The following is a 25,791-nucleotide window of genomic DNA, read 5'->3' on the forward strand; positions in this document are numbered from 1 at the left end:
AGTCAATTTCTGTTAAGGGAATTAACTTCCTGTTTGCTGTTTCTTTACTATGCAAGAGCTTCTAGAAGCTGCATATAACTTCTAACAATGTATACTGTCTGCAGAGACTAAGGAAGAGTCTGTCTTGATGTCCAGAAAGAGCTAAGGGCTTATCTTTACATGGTGGAAAGGTAGTGGTGGGTGCTATAGGCTCAGAGCAGTACTCTCTTTTCAAGACCACTGAGTATTTCTAGGCTACTGTCAACCTAGCAACAGTCAACCTAGTTCATGAGCTAAATTTTTACCTTAATACTTCACACTTTAGGTTGAAGGAAGACTTTAGTATTGTCTATGTATGAATACTCTTCAAAAACATGGTTAAATATAGATTTTAGACTTTTGACAAAGTAATAGGCTCCATCAGAAAACTGATCACTACTGCTTTAGGGCATTGCATTGCACACTACCTATGATTTACAGAATTACTTCAAAAGAATTTAAGCCTTGTCAAGTGAAAAAAGATTGCTACCATAATGGTATAGCAAAAGCCTAACTGTTCAGCCTCTTCACAGTATTAGCTTGAGTTTTACAGGCATACATAAATCCTCAATCCTTGGGCTTGTACTGTCACTAAAAGAGATAAGCAAGAAAATTTATGGGTTATCATTGGCACTTCTGTAATGTACTCGCATACACTGGAAATAGGCACAGCCCATTAATTTCAGAGCACTGTGCACTGAGGAAGACATTCAAACTTGTTACTGGGTTTGCTGTGCTGGACCCAGCCAGGACAAGGTGGTACAGGCAAGCACCTTAGCCAGGCTGGTGGAGCTCTGGGATAACTCCATAAACCTCATGGAGAGAATCCACATAGCAGTTCCTTTAGAACTGCAGCCCACAGGAAGGATCCCCACTGGAGCAGTGGAACAGTGTGAGGAAGGAACAGCAGAGACCACTGACCCCAATCCTCCTTCTGTCTTCTGCCACCACTCACAGGGAAGGCAGAGGTAGGGGAGTCAGGACTGAAGGAGTAAAGGTGAGCCCAAGAAAACTAGGGGGAGGGAAAAGTTGTTTTACTTTTGTCCTTGTTTCTCACTATCCTACTCTTGAAATGGCAATAAATTAAAATTAATCTTCATCAAGTCTGCTTAGCTCTGGACCCATGAGGTTTTTTGTCTTATTTCCTTCACCTGTCCTGCTGAGGAAGGGGACTGAGAGCAGCTGGCTGGGCACCCAGCACCCACTCCAGGTTAACCTGTCATGCACTACAACATGCACAAAAGGCTCTCCCCCCCTTAGCTACCCAGCCTAAAGTTAAGCTGCCTTCATGCTGTGCTACTTCAGTGTCTCAGACCATTTATATAAGCAAAGAAAGCAAACCCCACGAGCTTCTAAGACATCACTTTTAAAAGTTCTGTATAATTTATTAAGGAATTTGAGCTTTTAGCCATTAAGTTACAACAACAATGCATAACTTGACATTTTTACAGTTGTACATACACAATGGAAAAGACAGCCCAGTGCTTAATTCAAACAGTGCAACCAAGTTAGCACAAGGTTACCATAAGAGACAGCTGGTAGTGAATAGTTGACTGACTAGCAAGTTCAAATGCAGTTATGTTTGTAGTAGAAGTAACTGGCTCCAAAGGTTTGAACTTAAGCTTCAGACTAACGAAACAATGGAAACTCCAATTAATTTGTTCTTCTGAATTAAGTAGGATAAGCTCCCTTAAAAATGCAGTATCATTACCATGTTTCAGATGGTGAAAAGTAGGTTCAGGTCCAATGGAAGTATAGTGGACATTTTCCAGGCAATGCATTCTTCACACAAACACATGCAATTATAGAGACATTCTACTTTTAAAACTTTCTCAAATTGAAGTTTTGCAATACAGCAGGATATCTGAGGAGAGAGATCAGGACCCATACTGAACAAAAAAACCTCTTCAGTTTGATTTGTGCATGTTTAATCTACAATTCCAATGTCCAAGTCTTCACATATCACCTATGAGATAAAAGAACACATCAAATAAAGATCAATCTAACAGATAAAAGACATATTAAAGCCATGGTTTGAAATCACTCACACCCCACACCCTGCTACCTTCTTAGGGACTGTAATTCATCATGGCCCTATTATAAGAATCCATCTCTTTACCTTACCCAAGGGGAGTCTTACTCTTCCATCCTCCACCCCAGTTCCTCATCCCTTTAGCCCAGCTCTAAAACTCAACTGCACAGTAAGGACAGTCCATTTCCCAGCTTGTCAAAATACAGTTTTGATAGATAATTCATCACTTCAGATGAATTAGTTTATCACATACTCTTAACCTGAATGCGAGACAGAGCAAAGTAATACAGCAGAAATAGAGAAGACTGTTCTCTCCCTCTCTGTAGCAGCAAGCTATTCATTTGGTCCAAGCCACTGTTTGAAGTCACAGCCACCCTGGTGGCTGAGGGGTGACATACAGACCTTGTTGCTTGCCAAGGTGCCAACAGTTTGATTCACCTGGCAGCCAACACCAAGAACTCCATTCCCTCCAGGTTAACTCAATGAAATACTGCCAGCTGACCCCTCTACTAGGTTTCAGTATATTATTGAGCTCAGTATCTTTTTCCAGTGCAGAAACACTCAGCATTTGATGCTGAGTGGCAAAACCCAATGAAAACTATGCATGCAACCTCTTCACTCAAAAAAACTCATTCCAAAAGCACCTCCTCCAAAACTACACAGAAACAAAAAACCCCAAACAAACTAAACACAAAAGCAAACACCCCTGGACCACCCAGCTAACCACTGCCATACCACCATCATTACTGATTAGAATCAGGATGCTACACAGGTCTTGTTGTGCAAGAATTCCCACTTTATTAACACTTGGGATGTTGATGTGTATCAAAACTTTGTTACACATTGTGGCAACAACTGAAAAAATACTCCACAAATTCAGAATGCCATTCTTAACCTACTGCTGTATGCTTCAAAGTACAGTGAATGTTGCTTACAGTAGCTGCATGTCTAGACTTGACTAAAAAGAAGCCTTCATTCATGGGGCAGCTAAATAAGAAGCCCAACCAGTTTGTGCCATATCAGTTGCCATGCTAATGTAAATCCAACACCTACTGCTTGTGATCGAGTTGATCAAGATCTGGTGTCCTTTTCTGAGCCAGGACAGAACCAAATTTCTTTTAGTATTTGTACTTTTCAGTTAAGTCTCCTTTAAGTAATTGTACTTTCAGAAATTAACAGCTACAGGACTAATAGTGCTCAATATTTATAGTTAGTGTGGTAGAACGATATGTAGACAGGCTCTTGCTTATATTTATTCTGTAAGAAACAAAGATCACTGCTTGATGCTGCTAAACCTCTTATGCTAGAAATGAAAAGGAGGAAAGGGTATCACACCTGCAACCTTCCTGTGGGGGGAAGCAGATGGGACAGGTGTCCCAAAATTGACCAAAGTATTCCTTTGCATATGTGTCACGCTCAGTATAAAGCTCAAAGATCACAAGGGTCAAGCTCTCTTTGTCCATAGTCAGCATCTTGGGGGGACTCAGTCTGTTCTTCTGCCTTTGATCCCAATCAAAGCCTAGATACTGCCTCAGACATCCTCTGAAGCACAGGGCATGGAGCAGGTGCCCATATGCACTTCCTGGGTTCCTCTCTGCACAACTTACTACTGGCCAGTCTTATGAGAAAGCTGAGCAGGCCACACAGAAAACCAAGACAAGCATTCCTGAATCAAGAAGTCATTAAAAAAAAAAAAAAAAGTCTTTGACTGTTTGATATTGTGCTTGAAGTTGCTGCAATTGTGTTTCTCCATGCAAGTTACTCCCTGGCACAGGACAGGAATTCCAGCATTGTCACAACCCAACTCTGGCAGGAATATACCAGTGTCCAGTTTATTAAATTGTCATGGATTAAAAGCCTTCCCACTATACTTAAATTATCCTACAACTCCTCTGGCATACCTCCAGAACCTAGCTCTAATTACTGGCAAGGACTACATTTGCATACACAGGGGGGTAAGGGGCAGGAGGAAGAAGTTATTGCTATCAAATCAAACTTCCCTACTACATGCAAAGAATCTTTGGCTCTAGGCAACGGTTGGAGCAGAATCATCCAGTCTAGGGGTAGTTAGAAAAGATGAATTTTCCAGTTAAATTTGTACTGCAGGTAATGAAACTCACTATTAACATGCATTTTGACCTTTAACATCTATGGCTCATTTTTGCTTGCTATCAAGTGTGAAAGCTGAAGCTAGTTTAAACAGTTATTTTTTGTAAGATTTGCTCTCCAATTTGGCATTTGTAGACTATTATTAAAAAATTAAGAGTTCTCAACAGAGGGCCTCTTTAAAGAGCAGTCCATTTTGATATATTCATAGCCATTTTTTAAAAAATCTCTTTAAATTTGAAAAATTTTCTCTGTAACATTAATCCCAGAGCTAGCAAATCCATACCAATAAAAATGATACCAAAAAAACACTGCAAAAGCAACATCCCCTAGTCCTGGCTAGGGATTTTTCCCAAATGATTTATTCAACATTGCCACTGGAAGGCCATCCATTTCATGTAGGCACCATGTTTTATCTTTGTATAATTTCACCACATGAAATGTCTCTAGTAAGAAACTTTCTTTCCCAATTTCCATCTCAACAAGAGGAATTTCTTTACTTTGAGAGCAGCAGAGCACTGGAGCAGACTGCCCAGAAAGGTGGTGGAGACTCCATCTCTGGAGACATTCAAAACCCACCTGGATGCCACCCTGTGCAACCTATCCTTGGTGAACCTGCTCTGGCAGGGGGGTTGGACTAGATGATCTCCAGGGGTCCCTTCCAACTCCTACCATTCTGTGATTGTAATTTCAGGAAAAAATGACAAAACCAGGTCTCAGCCAAGCTCCTGCATGTTTTATGAAATAAAAGCACTGTTAGAAAAAGAAAGATTGGGCTGGGGGACACAGAAGGAACCCACAATTCTATCACATTAGGCAGGACAGAGCCTAAGCAGAAGCAGCAGACTGAAGATTCTCCAAATGGTAGGGAAAGAAGTCATAAGGCACCTAATCCTGCACAATCATTCATACCAGGGAAAGATTAATTAGTTCTGAACTTCATATAAACTTTGGTAGCTAAAATGCTAGAAAGTAGATGTCCAGATCAGCAAAGTCTAGGAACCTGTATTTACCTATAGCTACTTACATCTCTTTACTCTAAAAGTAACGGATTTGAGTTTGATCTGGAGACTGTTTCACATTTCTAATTCTCTCTTGCTACTAATTTTAACTCCACAGATGGTCTCTTTCCTGTCCTGTAACTTTTTAAACCCATCCCTTTTTGCTAAGCTATTTTTTTGCAGCTTTTTGACTGAGGTCAGACTAATGATTCGCTTCAGACAATTTTTGTCATCGTGCTTCCAAGGAGAGCAAACTGCTTGCTAGAGGCACTGCAATTCGGCCTTTTATTGTCATCATTCCTCAGTACCACAGCTGGCCTTATGACACAAAACTGTATCAAAGATGAACCATGTAGAAACCAAACTGACCAAAACAATTGTAATTACACTGGTGAAAGGCTGAAACAAAACCACTATAGTGCCAGCAGTAGAAATTTACTCCCAGGATCTTCACACTCAGTTTTCTAAGTCAGTAGTATTACTTGTACACTTTAGATTTCATAAGCATGCTTTTCAATTTGCAGATTCTTCAGCTTTTCTTCTGGCTTTCAGCAAGATCTCAGCTTTCGTTCTTAAGTAAAGCTTTTATTTTTATAGGTATTACATAAAAGCTGAAGTACTTACCACATTTCTCCCCTTCAGCATGAGCATTGTGCTGCAGGTATCAGCAAGACAATCCACAGACTGACAAGACTCCTCTTGATAATGCCTTTTGGTTCCTCCTTGAGCTAGTTTAAACCCTCTAACATTCACTACACCAATGTTCAGTTTTGTGTTATGGAAGAGGGAGAAGACTTAGATTTTAATATTGAAGAGACAGTTAAAAAGGCAGTTCTGGAAATGTTGACGGGCTTCTTTTGGAGACTTTAATGTCCCTATACATTGTTTGGTTTAGTTGTGGGTTGCTTTTCTTTCAGTTGTTCAGTTTTGGAGATGGTCAGTCATATTCCATTCTCATGTGCTTCTTGTAAGATAAAGGCATCACAAAAACTTGCACCTGCTGGTGGCATCAGAACTATAACCTGACAATTTTTTCATTAAACCTACAAGTTAACGCTCCTATAGCCAGGAGGCAGATTTATGTTTTTTTAAAGTAGGTATTAATAGCTATCTATTTGCAGGAAATTTAGGGTGAAACATCTGCTCTGCAAAGTAGAAATTCAGATTATATTTCCCCAGCTGAAACCTCTGTCATCTCTGGAACATTCATTCTAAAATTAAAAAAAGTTATTGCTTCTATTGAAGCTCAATAAAACTTAGAAAAAGAATTGCATATTTTCTTAAAAACATTCCCAATGTACATTTTAAAACCAAAATGCACTCTAAAACAAATGTCTAGTAAAAGACACTGTTTTAAGCAACGTGTAGTAACAGCTTTACAAAAGAAAATTGAGGAATGTAGCATATTATTTATAACACGACAATGCTAAAATCCTAAACAATCACTTAACACTCTTAGTAAGTAGTGTCTTAAATACACATATTTCATTACAAAAAAGTTTAGCAATTCCTTATGCCACTTACAGCATATAAATACTTTAATTAAGAGGTCATAACGGGAGATGCCAGGGTTTATATTTACTCTCAGATGCTTCAGGTTTCTTAAGTGTTTTACTATAAGGCACAATACTGCTAATCTAAAAGAAAGGAATAAAAGCTAATTGCAAACCCAGTCAAAACTCCTAATGTGGAATACCCAAGAGAAGAATTCCAGCATCTATATGCAAAGGAAAAGAATAAAAAGACAAAACAAAACTTTGTAGACCCTAAGGAACAATTTAAATTTGGACATAAAGTGGGATGGGACAGGAGAGGGAATAAGAAGGAATTACGTAAATTCTTATAAATAGACTAATAAATATATTTTAGCCATAATTAGCCCTTTACCTCTGTTCTACTGAGTTTAAGATTGAAAGAGGTAACCAGTGTGCATATACCTAAGTAAGTCTACATGCTCAGCACGTGGAGACCACCTAGCACAACCTATTACTGCCAAATTCAGTATAAAAGCTAGCAAGATGGAGAAAGTCTCCTTTGCTCTTTGCATCTGCTTCAAGTAGAACACACTACAAGATCAAATTAGTATCTGTTACATGTAAGGAAAGCAGCAACTAGCAATTTTTTTTTCCTAACAAAGAAGGATATGCAACATATCCATGACATTATTTGACTTCAAGGTTAGGTTATATCTTTTCTAAGAATATCCATCTCCAATTACAACAGATCAGAATTTTCAGAACATTTTAATAGTTGGAGCCTTGTAAGTGTTCTCCATGTGTACCTACTGAATGTAAATAGTGCATATCCAAAAAAGTTTCCATTAGACATTCTACATTGTTTTCACTGCCTAGTCTTCATCTTTGTTACAGCCCTCTGAAACACAATGACATTGTAACAACGCTTACAGAAAAAGGGTTATTGCATCTTTTTTTTTAGGATGAGACATCCAGAGGAGATTTTATAAAATCCTCCTGTGTACAAAATTCTTAGTTATTAGCCCTTTTGGAACACCAGCTAGAAAAGTTTGAAAGGTAAAATAATTTACATTATTTTTCCTGTTAACTAGACAAAAGTCCATACTAATTAAATAAAAAATAATAGTTCTTCAGCAGTCTATTCAAGGTATCTTCCACGAAGCAGAGTTCAGTGGGTACTTCCATTAGACAGATGTTCTCCATGCCGGTTATTACTTACATCCACATCTAGAAGCCAGGAATGAAAAGAAAAATTGTTTGCTCGTTTACCATTGTAATACATATTAAGTGTTATATTAGTCCAAACTCTGGCAACAAATTTCGTATTTGTATATACCCAAGGTTCTCAAGATTCTCTCTGTAAGTAGTGTCATTTACATCTTTTTTCCCCTCTCAAGAAAAATTTTCTCCAACTGGTCTGCACTGCAATAGTAACACCACTAACATCACTTGAAGAATGGCTTCTCCTAATGCAGTGAATGGCATTAAGGCTTGTCAAGGAGTAAACTCAATTATTACTTACCAAGTAATGCTGTGGTTTCACCAGCATCCTCTTTTAAACTGGTACATTGCAGTACAGATTCATTAGTGGAGGAAGCCGACAATTCACTCACTTCATTTCTGTCATCATCTTGTAAAGCAATACTCAGGCTTCCCACTGAAACACTGCCACTTATTGATTCAGGTATTGGAACTTCAAGTACATCTTCAGGGTCCCCCTTCAAAATGAAATATATTTCACTGACACTTTTGTCAAACGTTAGGCATCAACATTTCTCCAGGTTACGACTGTCGTCTCACCTGATTGGAAAAAGACCATTTTTTTGGCCTATTATCTATTTGCACAGATACAGTGTTGGATAGTGTCTACTTTCAGTGTTACTGTCCAACTGCAAAGAAACAAAGCCAAGCAACAGAAAAGCCACTTTTTCAACAGGATCCCAGAGCCAAGAGCAGCAACAGTAGGAATCAACCCAGCCAGCCTTTTACATGGAATATTCAAACACCGGAGCAACAGTACAGCTGCAGTCTGGTTAGGAGTCCACTTGTTACAAAACAAAAGGCAAGAGACAGCACTTAGTGCTTTTGTGCTGGTTTGAGCCTTTAAAAATTTTGAAGCATCTGAAATATTTGTGCTCTCTGAAACTGAACTGAGCCTTCAGCATTTCTGCAGCAGGTCTCTGTAGTAAGGCTACGTATTCTTGTCTGCAGTTATGTCACTCAGCAAGTGACACTGCTGAAAGAAGCTGCCTTGCTCTTCACACTTTTTTCCTCCCATCAGTGAAAAATTCACACAATCATGCTACCAATTAGATCTCCCAAGTCTCTGCAACAAAGTAAGCGGAAAGCTATCAAAATGCAGACCTAGTTTATGAAAAGAAGGCCCCTGAAACCACGGAACACCCCCACTTCCTGGAGATCTTTGTAGATCAGTAGAAGAGAAGTACATCCATGCCCATGGCATTTTAGTGAAACTCAAGGCTATTTATCAATAGTGACTGAGTAACCTACCACATGTGTCTTCTCTCTTTTCTGGTGCTGTCAGAAAGAAATGAGAGCACATCATTTTCTCTACTTAACCAACTTCTAGTGCACATCTTTAGGAAGGTTCTAAGTACTGGCTTACTTACAGGGACAAAACACAGGGCATATGTGCAAGTGTACAAACACTCAAGACAGAAAAGCCAATTTCTTCCTTTGAATGGCAGTTCTTAACAAGTTCAAATATATGCTCTAGATCTACTGACTCAAGTTCTGGTTTTGCAGCTTGGGCACATTGCCTCACCTCTGCTTCAACCTTCTTACTACCACCAGATGGAGACAGAAAAAAAATTGTTACCACAGAAGAGTAACCAGATGATTCCTAAGCTGCTCAATATACTTTTTAAACTCTTATCCATAAAATTCACTGATTTTTTTTGTTTCTCACTCAATAATTCTTGCAACTATGCTCACTTCTTCAGTCTTGTCAAGTAACAACTGTTCTCACCCTGTACTGTACTTCTACCTTGAAGATTAAAGTAAGCATGTAACATACCCAGTATCCCAAAGCTTTGATAACATCTAGTTTACACATTGGACAAGTTCGGTGGTCCAAAAGCCAGGGGTCAATGCATGTTCTATGGAAGATGTGCCTAAAGAAAAGAAATGCCCTTTAGAACCTTTATCATGAAAGCCACACACTATTCCTTCAAATGACACGAGTCACTACTTATAAAAATTAAATCCATTCCTTTAGAACCTTGAGAATTAGGTACTGCTTGATTTACCAGGACAGGCAGTTCTGGAACCATTTCCTTCCATGTTAGCTTTCTGAAATAAGACAAGGACAACACAAAGCTACCAGTTCAACAGTGTATATAGTCCAAGTCAGTACTAAGAAAGCTCTAATTCACTCCTAGGCTTCTCTCAGTTGTTCATTTTTCCTGCATAGATATGGAACACTACATGTATCCCAGTGCTCTTCAACATGTAACATGCCACACAAATGGCACAGCTTCAGCTCTGCTACCACACTTTCAGTAGAGCTTCCAGAATGCTTATCACGTATTTCTTAGGGAAAATATGCTAAAGAGGAAATAATAACAACAGCAACTTACTTGCATGGCAGAATTCGGACAGTGTCTTTCAGTTTATAGTTCTCAATGCACACAGCACAGTTTTCCACATCAACATCTAAACCCTAAAGATGACAACACATTTATTATGCATTAAATTCATATTTCATTACAGAACAAGCTTTGTGAAATAGAATGTAAAATACATAAAATGGTTTAGCAAATAAAAATAATAAAAATCCCCTTAATTCCAGATTTCATAAGAGGCAGTTTGATCAAATTATACCAAATACTACAGCAGACAAACTCTAATTGTTTTAGTTTAAATAGACATGGTACCTTAAGTAATTTGTTACATTTCAAACATTGACTTTGCACAAGAGAACACACACAAAAAATTAATTTAAAGTAACTATAAACAAAAGAAATTTTTTTAAAGGTCAGCTTAGATGAAAGCCCACAGTGTAATTCTTAGCTTATGGTCCCAAAGCATTGCAAGTGCTTAAGTAGGACAAGATTACTGGGGTTCAATACTTAAAACCCCCCTCTTACCCACTTTTTCTTTTTTCTATCACATCCTAGCAGGTATCCCTTGGTAGCTGGAGGAGACAAAGTATGCAATTTGGGATGTTTTTTAAAACTACTCTCCAAGCTCTCCCCAAAGACAGTCAAAACATAGTATTTCCCCACCTCAATTTGGTTTATTTTTAAGGGTCAGATACCTAACAGATCTTACTGCCTTCCTGAAACCATGCTTATAGCTGCACTGCAAATACAATGGATATCTGCAGATATCCATCTGTTCCAGAACAAGAGAAACAGTTCAATGTTACTTGGGTTACATAAATGTAAGTATTATTAAAACAGTGGGACACCCCCTGTAAAATAAGTATCTTGAATTTGCTGCCACTGAAGAACTTCCATTTCACTACCACAAACACTCAAATGAATTAGTACTCAAGCAAACTTTGCCCTCCCTTGAATGCTATCAGTTTACATAATTAATACTGTAAATTTCCACGTAAATCAAACTAGGACTTTTTTTACATAAGCAAGTGAAGTATTTATTCTGTAACAAATATCTCTTATTTTGTACAAGAAGCAAAGCCCACACATATCATATATAGCCCATACTCAAATGAGCATCCATTTTACTGTAAGCCCATAAGCTTCAAGAAAGATTGGCATGACAGCAAATACACTTTTACAATATTGACCTATTTTTTAGTTAAAATACCTCAACACCAAATAAGGTGATAATGAAAGACTGTATTGTGTCACAATAAAAGACATATAGTTTTTTAATCATAATGACTGAAAGGAAATATTTAAAGGAAAGTAGTTTACAGAGTTGACAGGATAAATTAACCTGATAAATTAACCTAAGTTCATGAAGTAGCCCTGTATCACTGTTACATAAATTTTCTGATAGTAGGGTGATTCAAGTCTAATTAGAAGACACAGTTTACCAAGCAGAAATCCTCTATTTGATTGAGATTTTAATCTAATCTATTTCTAATTCACAGAGCTAACATGGCATTCAGAGTGAGAACCAGCATACCACACACCAACTTCTTCAAATTCCTCCATTTTATTTATTTCAGGCATGGGTATATTGGTTAGAAGGAACCAACCACTCTGCAAACATTTCATAATTCAAATCCTTTTCAGAGGTTCACTGAACATCAACTTAAAAGCAGTTAACAGCTTCCTTGTGGTTCTCACCATAACTTTCATCATGACCCTTTTACATCCATTTTTTCCTATGCTGATGTTACACTTTGATACAAAGTGTAACATGATTGCTTCAATTACACACAATTTGGTTCAATTCCATCTTCCTTGATCTCTGATCTCACCATTGTATGAACAGAAGTATGGACATCCCCCTGTTCACAGCCTGAAATAATTACTTTTTGATGGAATTTAGAATATAATTAAAAGTAACCAATACTTGTAAAATGTAACTTTAACATGCTGAATGCATAAGGGGAAAAGAGGCAAGTTCAAAAACAGCTGGCTTTTTAATTTAAAAACTGATTTACTAAATGAAGAACATACTCTCTGTAGCATGTGACCTGAGCTGAACAGCTTTGATGAACCACAACTTTTTAAGTTCTTTTTACAGTACATAAATGTCCTTTCTCACTGTAAACTTATTGATCTATTTTAAAAACCAAACACACGCTTATCCTTGTCTTCTATCTCTCAGAAAATCAGCCTTTAAGTAAAAATAAATCAAATAAGACATATAAGGGTGGGGGAAAATGTCAATGTAGTAGCAGAAGTCTAGTTGCAAACTAATATAGCATCTAGGATGAAAGCTGCTTGAAACCCCTGCTAAGAGAATGTTCTTTCAAAACTTTGGATTTTTCTACTGCAGTTATTCTAGCACATCTGAGTTTAGGCAATATGCTGTCAAAGAGAACTTTTTCAAAGCTATTTTTTAGAATAGCTTTACTATATAGAATGTACTTAAAAAAAAGAATGCTTACCAAGTCTATATAGCTCCTTAATGTATTGTATGTCAAAAGATTAAAAAGTGTTTCATTTTTCAAAGCTTTTTAGATTTCTAAGGCCTTCTGATCAATAAAAAGATGGATGTTCTTTTAAGAAAACAAAATATTACATCAGCTGTAAGAACTGTGCAATCACTAGGTCCTAGGAAGTATTTTGCAATCCACTTGTTGATGTTGTGAAGTGCTGATAAGATTAGTGCTTCCTCATCTTTACAGTACCAGCCCTGTTGTCTCCTGTAACATGCTGTATAACCAGATACTATCTGCAACAAAACAAACTTCCAGTTCATCAGTCATTCAAATTTGACTCTTCAGTCTTAAGCTTGGCATTCAAAGCAAAGGTCCTAAAATGAGCCTCAAATGGTAAGAGGGTCACACTGCAGTTACAACATGAAAACCTTAGTTTGAATTCTCTAGAGACATTGCAACAGTTTTTAAATCATAAGGCAATAACCAGAGCCACTGACGTACCTTTTCTCCACGTTTCACAGTATGCAGCTGAAGCTGGCTGATGGCTTTCTTCGTTTCTTTCCTATGTCCCTTGAAGAAAGATTTTCAATATTAATATACAAGTTAGTTTGAAGAATTACTTTTCAAGGCTTTGAAATACTTTCTATGAGGATTACTAAGTCTTCTGAATGCATTTAAAGGTGCATCTCTGGCTAGCTAATTTGTTTGCAAAACACTTCCAGCCGGCAGATGCTGAAGGACTGCAAGTTTTGCATTTTCAGGGCACAGCAAACAAAAAAAATATAGAGGACCATACTGCTCTGACAATGACCTTGGCTGGTGCCAACTATGCACGCCAAGTCGACACATCCAGCCGTGTGCCGGGGGGCCTTCTTGCACAGCAAAAACTGACACTCAAGTAGGCTTCAGGAGCATCAGTGCTGAAACAACAGCCATATAACCAGACCTTCTAGTTAGGCAAGCCCGTGAGCTAGCACACGTTGCACAGAAGCTGGAGAGATGGTGGAATCCTGCCGGGCAGCCTACAGCTGGCCACCAGGTCAAAAGGCTGCTTGGAGCTACTCGTGCTTCCCCTCAGTTAAGCGCTGTCTGACACGTTACACAAAGCTTTGCACTGAAAGGACACATTATGCAAAGGAGATGACAAGAAAGGCTTAACAGACATGAGACAACATACTGGACTTCTATACAGTAACAGTCCTGATTATTGTTAGAGGGGAAGGAAGAAAGAAAAGAAAGCAGCACTGTGTTGCAATACAGAGTGCTTAGCTGCTGCTAAAGACTGAGAAACCAAACACTGCCAATTAACAGATGTTGATCCGCCTGGCAGCAACCCTCCCTGGTGAAAAGGAATAAAAACTAAAGTAAACTTAGAAAGTAAAGTAATTAAAAAACCCAAACAGAATGGCAGTTTTTTTCTGTAATGCTAATTACAATTACTTATATCATTCTAGAAGCTTACAGTACTGCAAACTCGTTTTTTTTATGGTGTTAAAAAATAATTAGTCTTCACAAATGGATGGACTACCAGCAACAACAGTCAGTTCCACCATCTGTACCAGCTCAGGGTTTTCTGCACCTGTTTGATCTTCATTATTGAGAAGGTCTTCCAAAGTTTTACTGCTAACCTGCTGTTAGAATAAATCTTAAGATACTCATCTTTACCTTCACTTAGCAGCTACACAGTAGCTTGCTTTAAAGTATGGCATACTTTACTCGCACATTTTAATTATACTGGTGCCAGTAAGCCAAGCAAAGGAAGATTTGGGTAAGAAAGTTGTTTTTTTGTTTCCAAAGTTCTTTTAAGACCCTTAATGATAAATATGCATCAAGATCCTCATAATATTTTCAAACTTTGCAAGGTATTGTAAATTTTTTTTCAATAGCCATTCCAAGAGGCAGAATTAAGAAAGTGGCAGAGTCTTCTAGCACTAGACAATTTCATTTAATTAATGAAATTTAATTAATTTCATTTAAGCATCTAGGTGGCAAAATTTATTAAGAGTCTGTGGTACCTGTATTTGTGCGAATTCTCACCCAAAAAATGCTTTCAAAACTATTCATAAAGCTTGTGAACTTTCCTTAACACAAGGCCAACAAGAAGGAGCAACTTTCTTCACTAGGTAACTGTTACACCACCACAAAATCCTTTTTCTATAAACACTTCTCAAAACTGTGTTTTCTTGAAAGTATTCTCAGGATGTTCTAAGACCTAAGGCTTAGTAAAAAAAGGCTCTCAGGAAACAACATTTCAAGGAGACCAGAAGTTTAACAGAAGAGTCCCACATGTCACCCTCAGTTACTAAAAAGAGAAATTAAATGTTTTACTAGAAGACACCTGTAAGTCCTTATCAGAGCTGACCCCTGAACAAAAAAAGCCCTTACTCCTCCCCCAAAGATAGAATCAACACGTTCAAGCAGAAGGTAGGGGATATTCAAGATAAAAAGTCATTTAAACCACATTTTTGTTGGTGTTCAGAACTGAGGATATAGAAAAAAAAGAACTGCTTGCCAAACCAAACCAAACAAACCCAAACAAACAAAACAAAACAAACAACCAAATGAAAAAGCAGCACCAAAGAAACCAAGGCAAGTGCTACTTTCTCTTTCACGGTTAGTAGAGAACTAAGGTACAGCTGCTGCTGAAACCAAAACTTTTTTTCAAGAACTGAAGTGCCATCCAAAGGTATTTTTAAAACTCAGCTGGACTAGGCCCTCAACAACTTGAGTTGCCTTTTTGAGTATGGGACTTTGAACCAGAAGGCCTCCCAAGGTCCCTTCCAACCAAAATTATTCTAAGTACTTCCTTCAAGGTAAAAAGTAAAGTTGACTTAACCTATCAAAGAACATGAAAGTGGAAGGGACAAGTAAGGAGAAAAGTTGCTTCCTGATTTTCCCAGTACTCTTACACTTCAGGTAGTCTGAGAGAGCTGAATCATACCACACGTGCTCCTTCTAGTCTGCTCCAGTTCAATACTCTATAGTGAATTGCTAGGATTACAAGTATGAAAAGTAGCTTTCATAAAGGTTTAGAAGCAAATGTTCTAGCCCTAATGACTTGTGGGTCTTAAGAAAAAAAAATTACCATGGTCTACTTCAATTAAAAAAAAAAAAAAACCCACACGTTAAACCCAAACAAAACTGATTAGGGAAGTTAGTAATTTTAGGATAAAAATTATTGAAGAATGAAAATAATTTTTAATTTCAAAGGAAGGAAGTTAAGTTAGGTGACAAATCACACAAGAAGCTGCACTTACTCAGTTGTTGACAAGGGGCTAAATATATTTCCCACCACTTCATATGAGTATCTAATAATTATAGCTAGTCAAACCTGCAATGCCAATTAGCATACTGCTTATTAGCCTCAGTAACAATTCCTGAGTAGCATTCACAGACAGCAAAGTAGCAAGAAAGCACAGATCTTCAGTAATACTTCAGTAAACAAGCAAAGGCAGGCAAATGATTTGACATAAGACAACAGATTATTCTAAAGCAACATCATCTCCATTACCTGGTTTCCAAACTGTGATCCTGTATACAGGAAACGTTGTATATAGTAAAATATGAGCCAGGCAAGCGATATAATCATCATGGTGATGAAAGCGATGGCTACGAACACAACTGACTGACCACTAATATATTCCTGCACATGTCTTGTGCCAACACCAATAGTCATTTTTACTGGAATCCCTCTTCGTACTGGCTCCAATATTTCTATTCCTTTTGGATAACCAACCATTATCACCACTGTATTTCCTGTTCCTGTTGAAGGGAGGGAAAAAAAAAAAAGTCAATCATCACAATAAAAATTTAGGCATTTTGGCTTGATGGTAATTTGGGCTCCTTCATTAAGGTCAATAAGCAAAGTTACACAAGCCCTCTGGCTTCATCAGGCATAGCACACTTTATATCAAGTCTGCTAGTAAAGAACTCTATCTACTTTATGAAATTCTCAAACACAAAATCAGCTTCAATAGATGTATCTTTACTGTTCAAGGTCTTATACTCCTTATTCCACACAGTGATGTGGGATATGGATGCCACGCAAAAATAGCACACAAGGTATACACATCTCATCTCGAGGCTGCTGAAGTTCTAACACACAATTCAGGACCAGCTGCCTTTTATTTGTCAGTTTGGGAATTTCAGCTGCAGATGGAGACAATATGTAAATACCACGGAGACATTCCATTAAGTCTGAATTCCAATCCATAGCACAACTACAATGGATACATGAACGAAGAGAATAAAGATTCAAATATTTAATATTAAATTACATTAAACATTGAAATACAAAGATTATTCAGATATTCAAAATTTAATGAAACTTCATGACAAGGACTTGTCAAGAAATACTTTGGGACTCTTGAGAGCAGAGAATCAAAGGAATTTTCTATTCGATTAGAACTCGAAAGCACTCAATCCATATGCAAAATTACCCAATTCCAAAGGAAAAAAAAAAAGAAAAAAGACTGCTTTTAAGCACCACACTGCCACAAAAAATTACAATATGCTGGCTAGCAGAAACCAAAGATTCTCTGTGACCAAAGTTTTACTCCATTTTGCTTGGAGGCATCTCCAGTGTTGTCTCAGAAAGATCTAACCTAAGTATTACAAAATAAATTACAAAATAAATTACAAATAAATGCACTTTTTAAAAATGTCACCTTTTCCTAATGCTATTTTTATTTGACTGGTTCTTTCTTTGTGTATCAGCACTGCTATACATCCTTGGTAAGCCATTGCTTTATAGCTTACTTTGCACTCCAGCCTTTGAGAAGGTGAAAAAAAGCTTGATTCAGAGAGAAAGGAAAGAAGAAAGAAGAGAGGGTTTTTTCTAGCCAGAAATCTACAGCTGTAGTGCCACAGCTACCTTTTTAGATTCACAAGATTACGTGCCTACAAGAAGACCTCCCACTAAAGACTTAAATCCTTTTTCCCTCACGGCTGTGTTAGATTCACTGCTGAGAAACTATGTCAAAGGAAATGGCTGCCTAATTTATTACATTACATCAAGTGGGGATTTTCAAAACTCAAAAGCAGCATTCCAAACTCACCCACTTCTCTGCCTACTAAGATGAAGAGTTATTTGCTGAAATATTTAAAACAAACTCCTTTAGCCAAGATGGTTCTGGCTGTGACACCCTGCCAGCCTGGCCGTTCTGCTGTCCCGCCAAGGGGAATTTGCAGAAGCTTCACTTCTGTGCATAGCAGCTCCTCCCTCTGCAAGGTGCAGGCAGTCTGGTGTGAATGAAACACTTAGGATAGTTTTTCAACTTATCTCAATGCCAGTTATATCCTTTTTCAGCTTTGCCTTACACAACTGTCCCACTTCTGGTCACCTTCTGCAAAAAACCATTATACTCGCCTGCCAGATCAAGGCACAGCAAGAGAGCAAATTTTCTAAACTGGGCTATATTTCTGGGAGTTCTGAGGATGGTGCAGAGAAACAAAGAAAATGATGCTGCAGGGGAAAGGGCCCTACGTGTGCCTCTACTCAGGTACCCCACTTGGCTTGCCAGCAGCTCCCACCAGGTGCTGCCTTGCCTGGTGGTTGCATTAGGAGACACAAAGCAGCAAAGCTGAAGACCAAGAGGACAAATCCACAAATAATTAAGCTCCACTAATTAGTTCTGCTAACCAACAATGTGCCAATCCACACAATACCACAAGCCCAAGTGCACTAAAAGTTGGTTAATTAATATTATTCTCCTCTCTGAACCACCAGGAAGGCGTTATATGTGGGAGACACGAGTCTTGTAGAGAAGACTGTGAAACACTCCATGGTTTCTGGCCCTGTGCAACTCCACAGGGAGTTGACAAGAAAAGAACTTACGAATGCAGAAATTTATCTTGCATTGCTCAGAACTGTTATTCACATACCCAAATGGGAAGATTAAGTCCTGTGTCCTTAATCAAAAAAGAGCTAACAGGAGAGGTGCCTAAGGATGGATAGTGAACAGTTCAGGAGTGCTAGAAAGTCTTAATATGGTTTCTTTCAGGATTGGGGAAGCAAAAAAAGATAGTCCCAAGACTAGAGGCAGCACAGATTTTTCAGTTGATAAAGGTCTCCTCCTCATTCCCAAAATCTTGAGTCAGTTTAATCCTGCTATCTAGTTCTCTGCATAATTTCTAACAAAGAAGTATTTCAAACCCTCACAACAATCAGCAATGCCTTTCTCTGTTGTCACTAGCATGTCTAACTATCAGCCAGTTTACTTTCTTGAAATGGAAGTCAGGATACTTTTGTACAATGGCTGCTAGACAGTGTGACACCTTCTATGCCATACATTCTAAAATAAATGCCCACTAAAAGCATTTTAACAGTTTTTAAGACCTGGTGATGAACCTGCCATTAAAAATACATGCAATTACCATGATGGCCTTGAAGGTCACGAGACAGAAGGAAGGAAAGAAAAAAATAATTGCAATCCAGTATTACAAAAGAAAGAGCAGTCTCAGAGAAGCAGTCGCCCTGAGCAGACTGTAAGGCTATGGGCTTTAACTCATTCCTCACTAATTTTAGACTGCTGCTCTGAAACACATTATTCAAAGACTGAAATGCTGTTGAGTCATTCCATCAGCTTCTTCAACTGCAACACAACTCAGAGACCTCACATTACAACCAGGTGGGATTTGGTCTCTTTTCCCAGGCAACTCTCAGCAAGAGAAGAGGGCACGGTCTCAAGTTGTGCCAGGGGAGGTTTAGGGTGGATATTAGAAAGAATTTCTTTATGGAGAGGGTGATCAAACACTGGAATGGGCTGCCCAGGGAAGTAGTGGATTCTCCGTCCCTGGAGATATTTAAAAAGAGACTGGGTGTGGCACTCAGTGCCATGGTCTGGTAACTGCAGCGGTCGTGGATCAAGGGTTGGACTTGATGATCTCTGAGGTCCCTTCCAACCCAGACAATTCTATGATTTGTAAAAGAACTCTGAGTTTCAAATACACATTTGCACTGAGAGCAAGCTCTGTTGGTTTACCTTTCTATAACATCCTAATTTTGCAATAAACAAACACCTTTTTACTCCACTAAATTTGTTTCCTTTCTAGGTTTAACTGACGCTTCTATTGACTTGGGAAAATTTGAAATCTGGTATGTGATTTTTTTTTCAACATTCTATAAAGAAGCGAGAGCTCGCAGATAATGCGGATACCTGGAAAGGAAAGCAAATTTGGAACTCTTACAACCTATTTTCTGTCAGTGTGCCAAGTTACCTGTAGTATTGCTAATCTTCTCTTGCAAAAAGAAGCCAGCACTCTCCTGACTAAGAAAAAGAACATTATTTCAGGCATCCCAAACGACCACTTTTATTACCATTCACATCTGCAGACAACAAAGATAAACTGTCACTCAGAAACCAATTGTAGATTATGCTCCAGCTTTTGTCCTCATGAGAAACACCAGAAACCTCCCAGAGTTTGAGCACCTTAGTAAAAATATTTAAGGTCAGCCCTTAAATCCATTTAATCATAGGCACCCTATTAATATACCACAATTAACACTGAATGCACAATTAGCACGATTAACACTCTTTAGCTCCTGGTCCAAACAAATGCCTCTGTTCTTTACCAAATGTGTAACAGTACACTGACAATCCAGGGACAAGCTTTGTCTCCATCATCTACCTTAACCTCATCTCACCAAATCCCTGGTGCATGTTATGCTTTCATCTGCCTCAAGAATGAGGATGTGTAACAAGAAAAGTCTTAAGAGTAAAGCCATCAACACTAGCACATAGTACCTTCATCTTTCCACATGGTTTCCAACAAGCATTCACTCTTACACATAAAATAGGCATAAGCATCTTGAATTTACTTTTGCTTCTTCAGAACAACATAGCAGCTCAACATCATACAGTCACTGTATGAGTCAAACAAGCCACTGATTTCAGTTCTGTCCTTTCAGTAGTATGGTACCAGAAGTTTTCCGTAGAAAACATCACTAATACAGAAGTTACACACCACCTGAGAATCCTGAGTAATGCTAAAGGAACGTAGCCAGAAACTGAACTTTGTACTCTGAAGTACAAAGTCGCTTGCATATGTTTTGTTCAATGTACTTGCATTAAAAAAAAAACAAAACAACAGTGAAAGGAAGACCTAGCTGGCTGTGTTATAGCAAAGCTACCCCAAGTCAAAACCATTCTCCTTACATAACTAAGGTCATACACTCAAGTCCCAAGCTTCCTTTAAATCCAAAAGCCAGCCATCAAAGCTCCACTCCAAACCTACCTCAAACTACTGTAGGCAGTGCTCCTTCCTCCCATGTGTCAGCCACAACCATATTTTATTTCACAGTCCTCATGCCTATGTTCTGATCACAATCATCAAATCCTAGTTCAAGCAGGGATTCACGGATGGCTAGATGCATAAAGTATAAATGGAAAAACACAGAACCAGAAGACCCTTGCTTCTTTCCACTGCAATATACCTCTGCCTCTCCCTCATTTCTCAAGCAGCACTGAGCCTCTAAGTCTCCTTAACTCTGCTTTCCACAACACTTTGTCTCTCCAGACTCCTATCCAAAATACACCCAGCTAATATTTACGATATTATATATAAAGTTAATTTGGTTTTGGGACAGAATTTGAAACCTCTATATTACGTTAAGTTTCCCACCACCAAAAATTAACAGAGTTAAGACTGCCTGCAAAGCCTATACTCCTGCAAAACTGAAATTTGCATTTATACTACTAAAATTCAACAACTGAAATACAATCCTTGAGTCATTCAGGTAAAATTAGTACCTTCCACTGGAAAAAAACCCTTTTCAGCCTCACATGAAGCTGTTTCACTATTACTTCCCTCCAGGAGGGATGTCATGCAGAGCAAAGGATTGAAAAACATGAGACACATCCATGGAGTCATACTGGAAGAGCCTTCTTTTGGAAGGAAGGACAGGACTGCAAGGCTTCCTGTTCCAAATCTCAACTCTCCTGTTTAAACACTTTAATTAAAATCCCTACTCACTACTCTCATGAAGCTCATGAGGTACCTGGGACAAACAGCTAAACTGCAAAGTATCTGCAATATCTGTCCTTTGTCAAATGCTTTGCCACCAGCTAGAGCACGTCACTTCTTTGCCTAACCAACAATCTCTTTTTTTACTCAAGCTGGAATATGCCTAAAAAACACCAAAAACACCCAACAACAGCACACATGTATCACACACACGCCAGAAAGCTCAGAGGCCAGGAGAGTGAAAAGGTGAAACTTCAGAGGTAAGAAAAGTTACCCATTTATCACTATTACAAAATTCAGGCTACACCTCTCAGCCATAACCGTTGTTCCATCTTGTATCTCAGTGCAGGTAACTGCAAATCCATTACATGGATGTTCCTTATGCATATAACTCCACTCCTTAGTTACAGCACTGCAGATTCCCCGGGGTATATGCCTCTCAGCATTCCTCCAGGCATACGGGATTGTTTCCTCAAGTCACTTCTCAGGGATGGTAAACCTGGGTGCTGTAAAATACAGCTTAACTTTCCATGTTCTCCCGTGCCTGCCTTCCACAGACTTCTTTTCCCCTTGAAAAAATCCAAGATGTAAAACACTAATGGTAATTCTTCACTGTATTCCCAAAGGGCACTGAAAAATTTAACATTTATGTGTTTGAAAGTTTCAACCATGAAACAATGATTTGAGACTCCAGCAGAGCTACTGATATTATATTGCCTTCCTACCCCAACCAAACCATCATGAAATCCAATCTTCATTTACGAAGTCAGTATAAAAAAGTACAAAACTATTCTTGTATATAAATACTATACCAAGTCACACTTATTACACAGGTAGAGCTTTCACCAGCAACATTCTGCCAGTTTAAGAAAAAAACCAGCAGTCAGGAAATGCTTCTCTTTATACTGCTGATAGTTGTAAATATACCAGCAAGTCCAAACATGAACATAAGCCTGAGAAGGTCTTCTGCAGCACAAAGATGACAGAGAAAAATCATAAAAAGCTGATAAAATAAGAAAGATGAGAAAAGTATGAACCAACTCCACAAAAGAGCAAATAATATTAATGAAAGGCTATGATGGGGCATGGAGAGGAATGTGGAAAGATTCCCACAAGGAGGAATAGTAATGTTATACTGACTGACCAATACAGAGTAGCAGCACAAAAAGGAAACTGGCAGCTGGTGAAGAGGAAAGAGTTACCCAACAAAGTACCTTAACTGCCACATGGGACTGAGATCAAGGTACATCTCACCTAGCATTGCACCTGCAGTTTCACAGGAGATTAAGAACACAAGAGATGGGCCAGGCTGATCTACCCAAGCAAGGAGAAGGCTAAGAAAAATGGTAATCATGCTTCCTACCCCCAAGTTGGTGCCACTTGGTATTCCAAGAAGGAAGACTTGATTTCACCCCATGTATCATATCGGCTATGTAGCAACAGCTCTGTAACTGAGATTTTCAGCTCACCATGCTAAGGAAAGCTTGCCTGCTTTAGAAATGCATGATGGTGCTACTTCAACCAAGTCCCCAGTCTTTCCCTTCCTCATGACTGAGAACAATGGCCTGGCCGTGAACAAACTCATTGTGCCAGGACCATGTGAGACACACATTTGCAGCATTTCTCACTTAAGTTTGCTTTGTTTGTGTATCCCTCCTCTGAAGGTCTTCCAGTTCCTCAGAAGTCTATAAATGCAAACAGATTTTACAGCATAGTTTCGAGCTTGGGGTGGGGTTTTTTTTTGTTTTGTTTTGAGTTAAGCATTTGGTGTTACGCTCATAAAAAACCAGCAACAGTTTGGTGTCACAGCCCAAACAGAGACTGCAGCGATGGAACATCTGGGTTCTTATCTAAGCAAAAATCACAGTTCCCTTCTGTAGGCTCGGGATCATCAGCACGCTCAGACAAGCCAAGTCAACATCCTTCTCTAGGCTCCAGTTTTCCTACCGCATTTACAAGGATTTAAGAACGACCTGACGCTGACACCTATCTCCCATTCTCTACAGACCTGCGCAGAGAAGGACGATGAAGCTATTACAATAAAGCCTATACCAAAAGCTGTTTTCAAACAGCTACGGCTGTGCCTTCAAAGGCACCAGAAGGCATCTTTTAGACACCTGGCACGCTTCCGCACGGCGTGCGGGATCCGTCGCCACTGTGGCCATTCTGCCGGGGATACAAAGCAAAAAAGGTAGCTCTAAACGAGACCAAATGCCTCCGGCTGCAGCCCCTTATACTGCTGCCCGCTTCGACAGCTCCACCATATCTTCTCTCCGACCCCCAGGCTGTAACTTGGAAGACAGAAGACGGTCCCGGCGTTTCCCCAGGGCGGTTTCAAGGAAGACAAAACAAAAACGCGACTCTTTGTACCATTTTAACGGGGATTTCGGCACCCACCCAACCCCCTCTTCCCCATTCCTCACTGCGCAGAGCCGCTCTCCGCGCCGCCGAGGCGAACCGGCGTCAGACAAAGCCAAACCCCATCGCCTCCCCCCCACCCCCATCACCCCCGGACCTCTCGGCCGCCCGTCCCCGCTCACCCAGGTGGGACATGGAGACGGTGCTGTTGCCGAAGCGGGCCTCGTTGTAGATGACCACGGCGGCCGCCCGTTTCCGCGCCGCGTTGGTGACCTTGTCCTTGAAGGTGCAGCCGCCACGGGCCACCAGGGCGATCCAGGGCAGCGGGTCACCCTCGGGGGTCCCTCGGCCGCCGGGCGGCAGCGGTACATCGTAGTCGGTGTCGGTGGCGCAGCCTTCCATGTAGCGGGACGAGGCTCCGCGGGGGATGCCCACCAGGCCCTGGGCGCTCTCCTTGGGCGAGCTGTCCCCGTAGCGGCCGCTCTCCGTGTTGCCCTGCACCGTGCGGTTGCTGAGGGGCTCCACGTAGGACGTGCTCACCCACGCCGTGTACCACTCCAGGGCCCGCGCACCCTCGCACACCGGCGCCCCCAGCGCCACCAGCGCCGCCGCCGCCGCCACCAGCGCCAGCCGGGCGCGACGAACCATGGCCCGGCAACCGCCGCCTCCGCCGCCGCCACACGGCCCGACGCCAACAGCGGGAGCGGGAGAAGGCCGCTCCGACACCCAACCTCCTCGCTCTGCTCTGCCCCGCAGCCGCCCCGCGCCGAGCAGGTAACCCCAGCTGCCCACCCCGGCTGCCCGCCCCGGGCGGAGCCCGCCCGCCACCGCGGCTAATGGCGAGGCGGAGGCCGTCCCGTCCCGCCCCGCCAGCCCTGCCGCACAGGCGCGGCACCACCCCCGCGGAGGGGTTCGCTTCCCTCCCCCACGTCCCCGGGGGATGCCGGGACGGGAAGGAAAAGAGCCGGGGCGGGATCAGCGGCGCTTGCCACTCTCGGGGGTGGGATGGGTTGGGGCGGGCCGGACCGCAGAAGCCGGCCAGGTGCTCGGGAGATGGGAGAAGCTTCGGCCCTCTGCGCGTAACCGGTGCCCTCGGGAGATGAAGTTAAAGCGGCTTCTGTGCGCAGAGCGTCCCCTGGAGCTTTCCCCGCACCAGCCTCTCCCTGCCTTGGCTTCTCAGCCTGGGGATGGGTGGCTGCTCTAGTCCAGGGAATCAGCCAGTCCGGTGACAGGCGGCTGGATTAAAATTGGTCACTGCTGCAGCCTCTTGGGGCTCAGCGCCTGCACTGAGGGGTGAAGCTTGTCCTGAGTGAAACGCGGCTGAAGGGCGGGATGCAAGGGGGGATGGGGAAAATCAGAATAATAGAGTGGCTTGGATTGGAAGATCATCGAGTTCTGACCCCCTTGCTATGGACGAGAACATCTCCCACTAGACCAGGTTGCTCAAAGACCAATCTAACCTGGCCTGGAACACTGCCAGGGAAGGGGCAGCCACAGGTTTTCTGGGCAGCCTGGTCCATTGGTCACCAACCTCAAAGTGAAGAATTTCTTCCTAGCATCTAATTTAATTCTGCCCTCTTTCAGCTGAAAACTAGAGAAGGGGTGGTCAGGAAGCAGCCAGTAGAGCAGTGTACAATAATACAAAGGAAAGGTGCCTTTGGAAAGGCAAAGGAAGATAGGAAAGGTGCCTATGCTGTTGTGTACTGAAGGGAGCTCATTTCAGCAGGATGAAAAATGGTGAGAGGATCAGTACCATCTTTTTTAAAAAAAACACTTCTAGAAAAATATATG

The 25,791-nt window shown here is 40.6% G+C and overlaps 1 protein-coding gene, 1 long non-coding RNA gene and 1 other non-coding gene across 3 annotated transcripts; all 3 read right to left on the reverse strand.

Annotated features, from left to right (window-relative positions):
* Positions 1-1,371: 1,371 nt before the first annotated feature.
* On the reverse strand, positions 1,372-4,729 carry LOC115598589. The gene is made up of 2 exons (XR_003987757.1): positions 3,386-4,729; positions 1,372-1,984 (listed from the first exon to the last, which is right to left on the reverse strand). It is a non-coding gene; the product is annotated as an uncharacterized LOC115598589 (long non-coding RNA).
* A 618-nt stretch (positions 4,730-5,347) lies between these two features.
* Positions 5,348-5,463, reverse strand: LOC115600505. The gene has a single exon (XR_003989028.1). It is a non-coding gene; the product is annotated as a small nucleolar RNA SNORD89 (small nucleolar RNA).
* A 1,920-nt stretch (positions 5,464-7,383) lies between these two features.
* Positions 7,384-24,751, reverse strand: RNF149 (ring finger protein 149). The gene is made up of 7 exons (XM_030454344.1): positions 24,183-24,751; positions 16,190-16,440; positions 13,180-13,248; positions 10,232-10,314; positions 9,670-9,766; positions 8,155-8,350; positions 7,384-7,859 (listed from the first exon to the last, which is right to left on the reverse strand). Exons 1-7 carry the CDS (start codon positions 24,646-24,648, stop codon positions 7,801-7,803), a joined length of 1,221 nt encoding a protein of 406 aa, XP_030310204.1. The 5' UTR covers positions 24,649-24,751; the 3' UTR covers positions 7,384-7,800.
* Between the last annotated feature and the right edge of the window lie 1,040 nt (positions 24,752-25,791).

This window comes from Calypte anna, chromosome 1 (genome assembly GCF_003957555.1).
Source record: "Calypte anna isolate BGI_N300 chromosome 1, bCalAnn1_v1.p, whole genome shotgun sequence".
Lineage (NCBI taxonomy): Eukaryota > Metazoa > Chordata > Aves > Apodiformes > Trochilidae > Calypte > Calypte anna.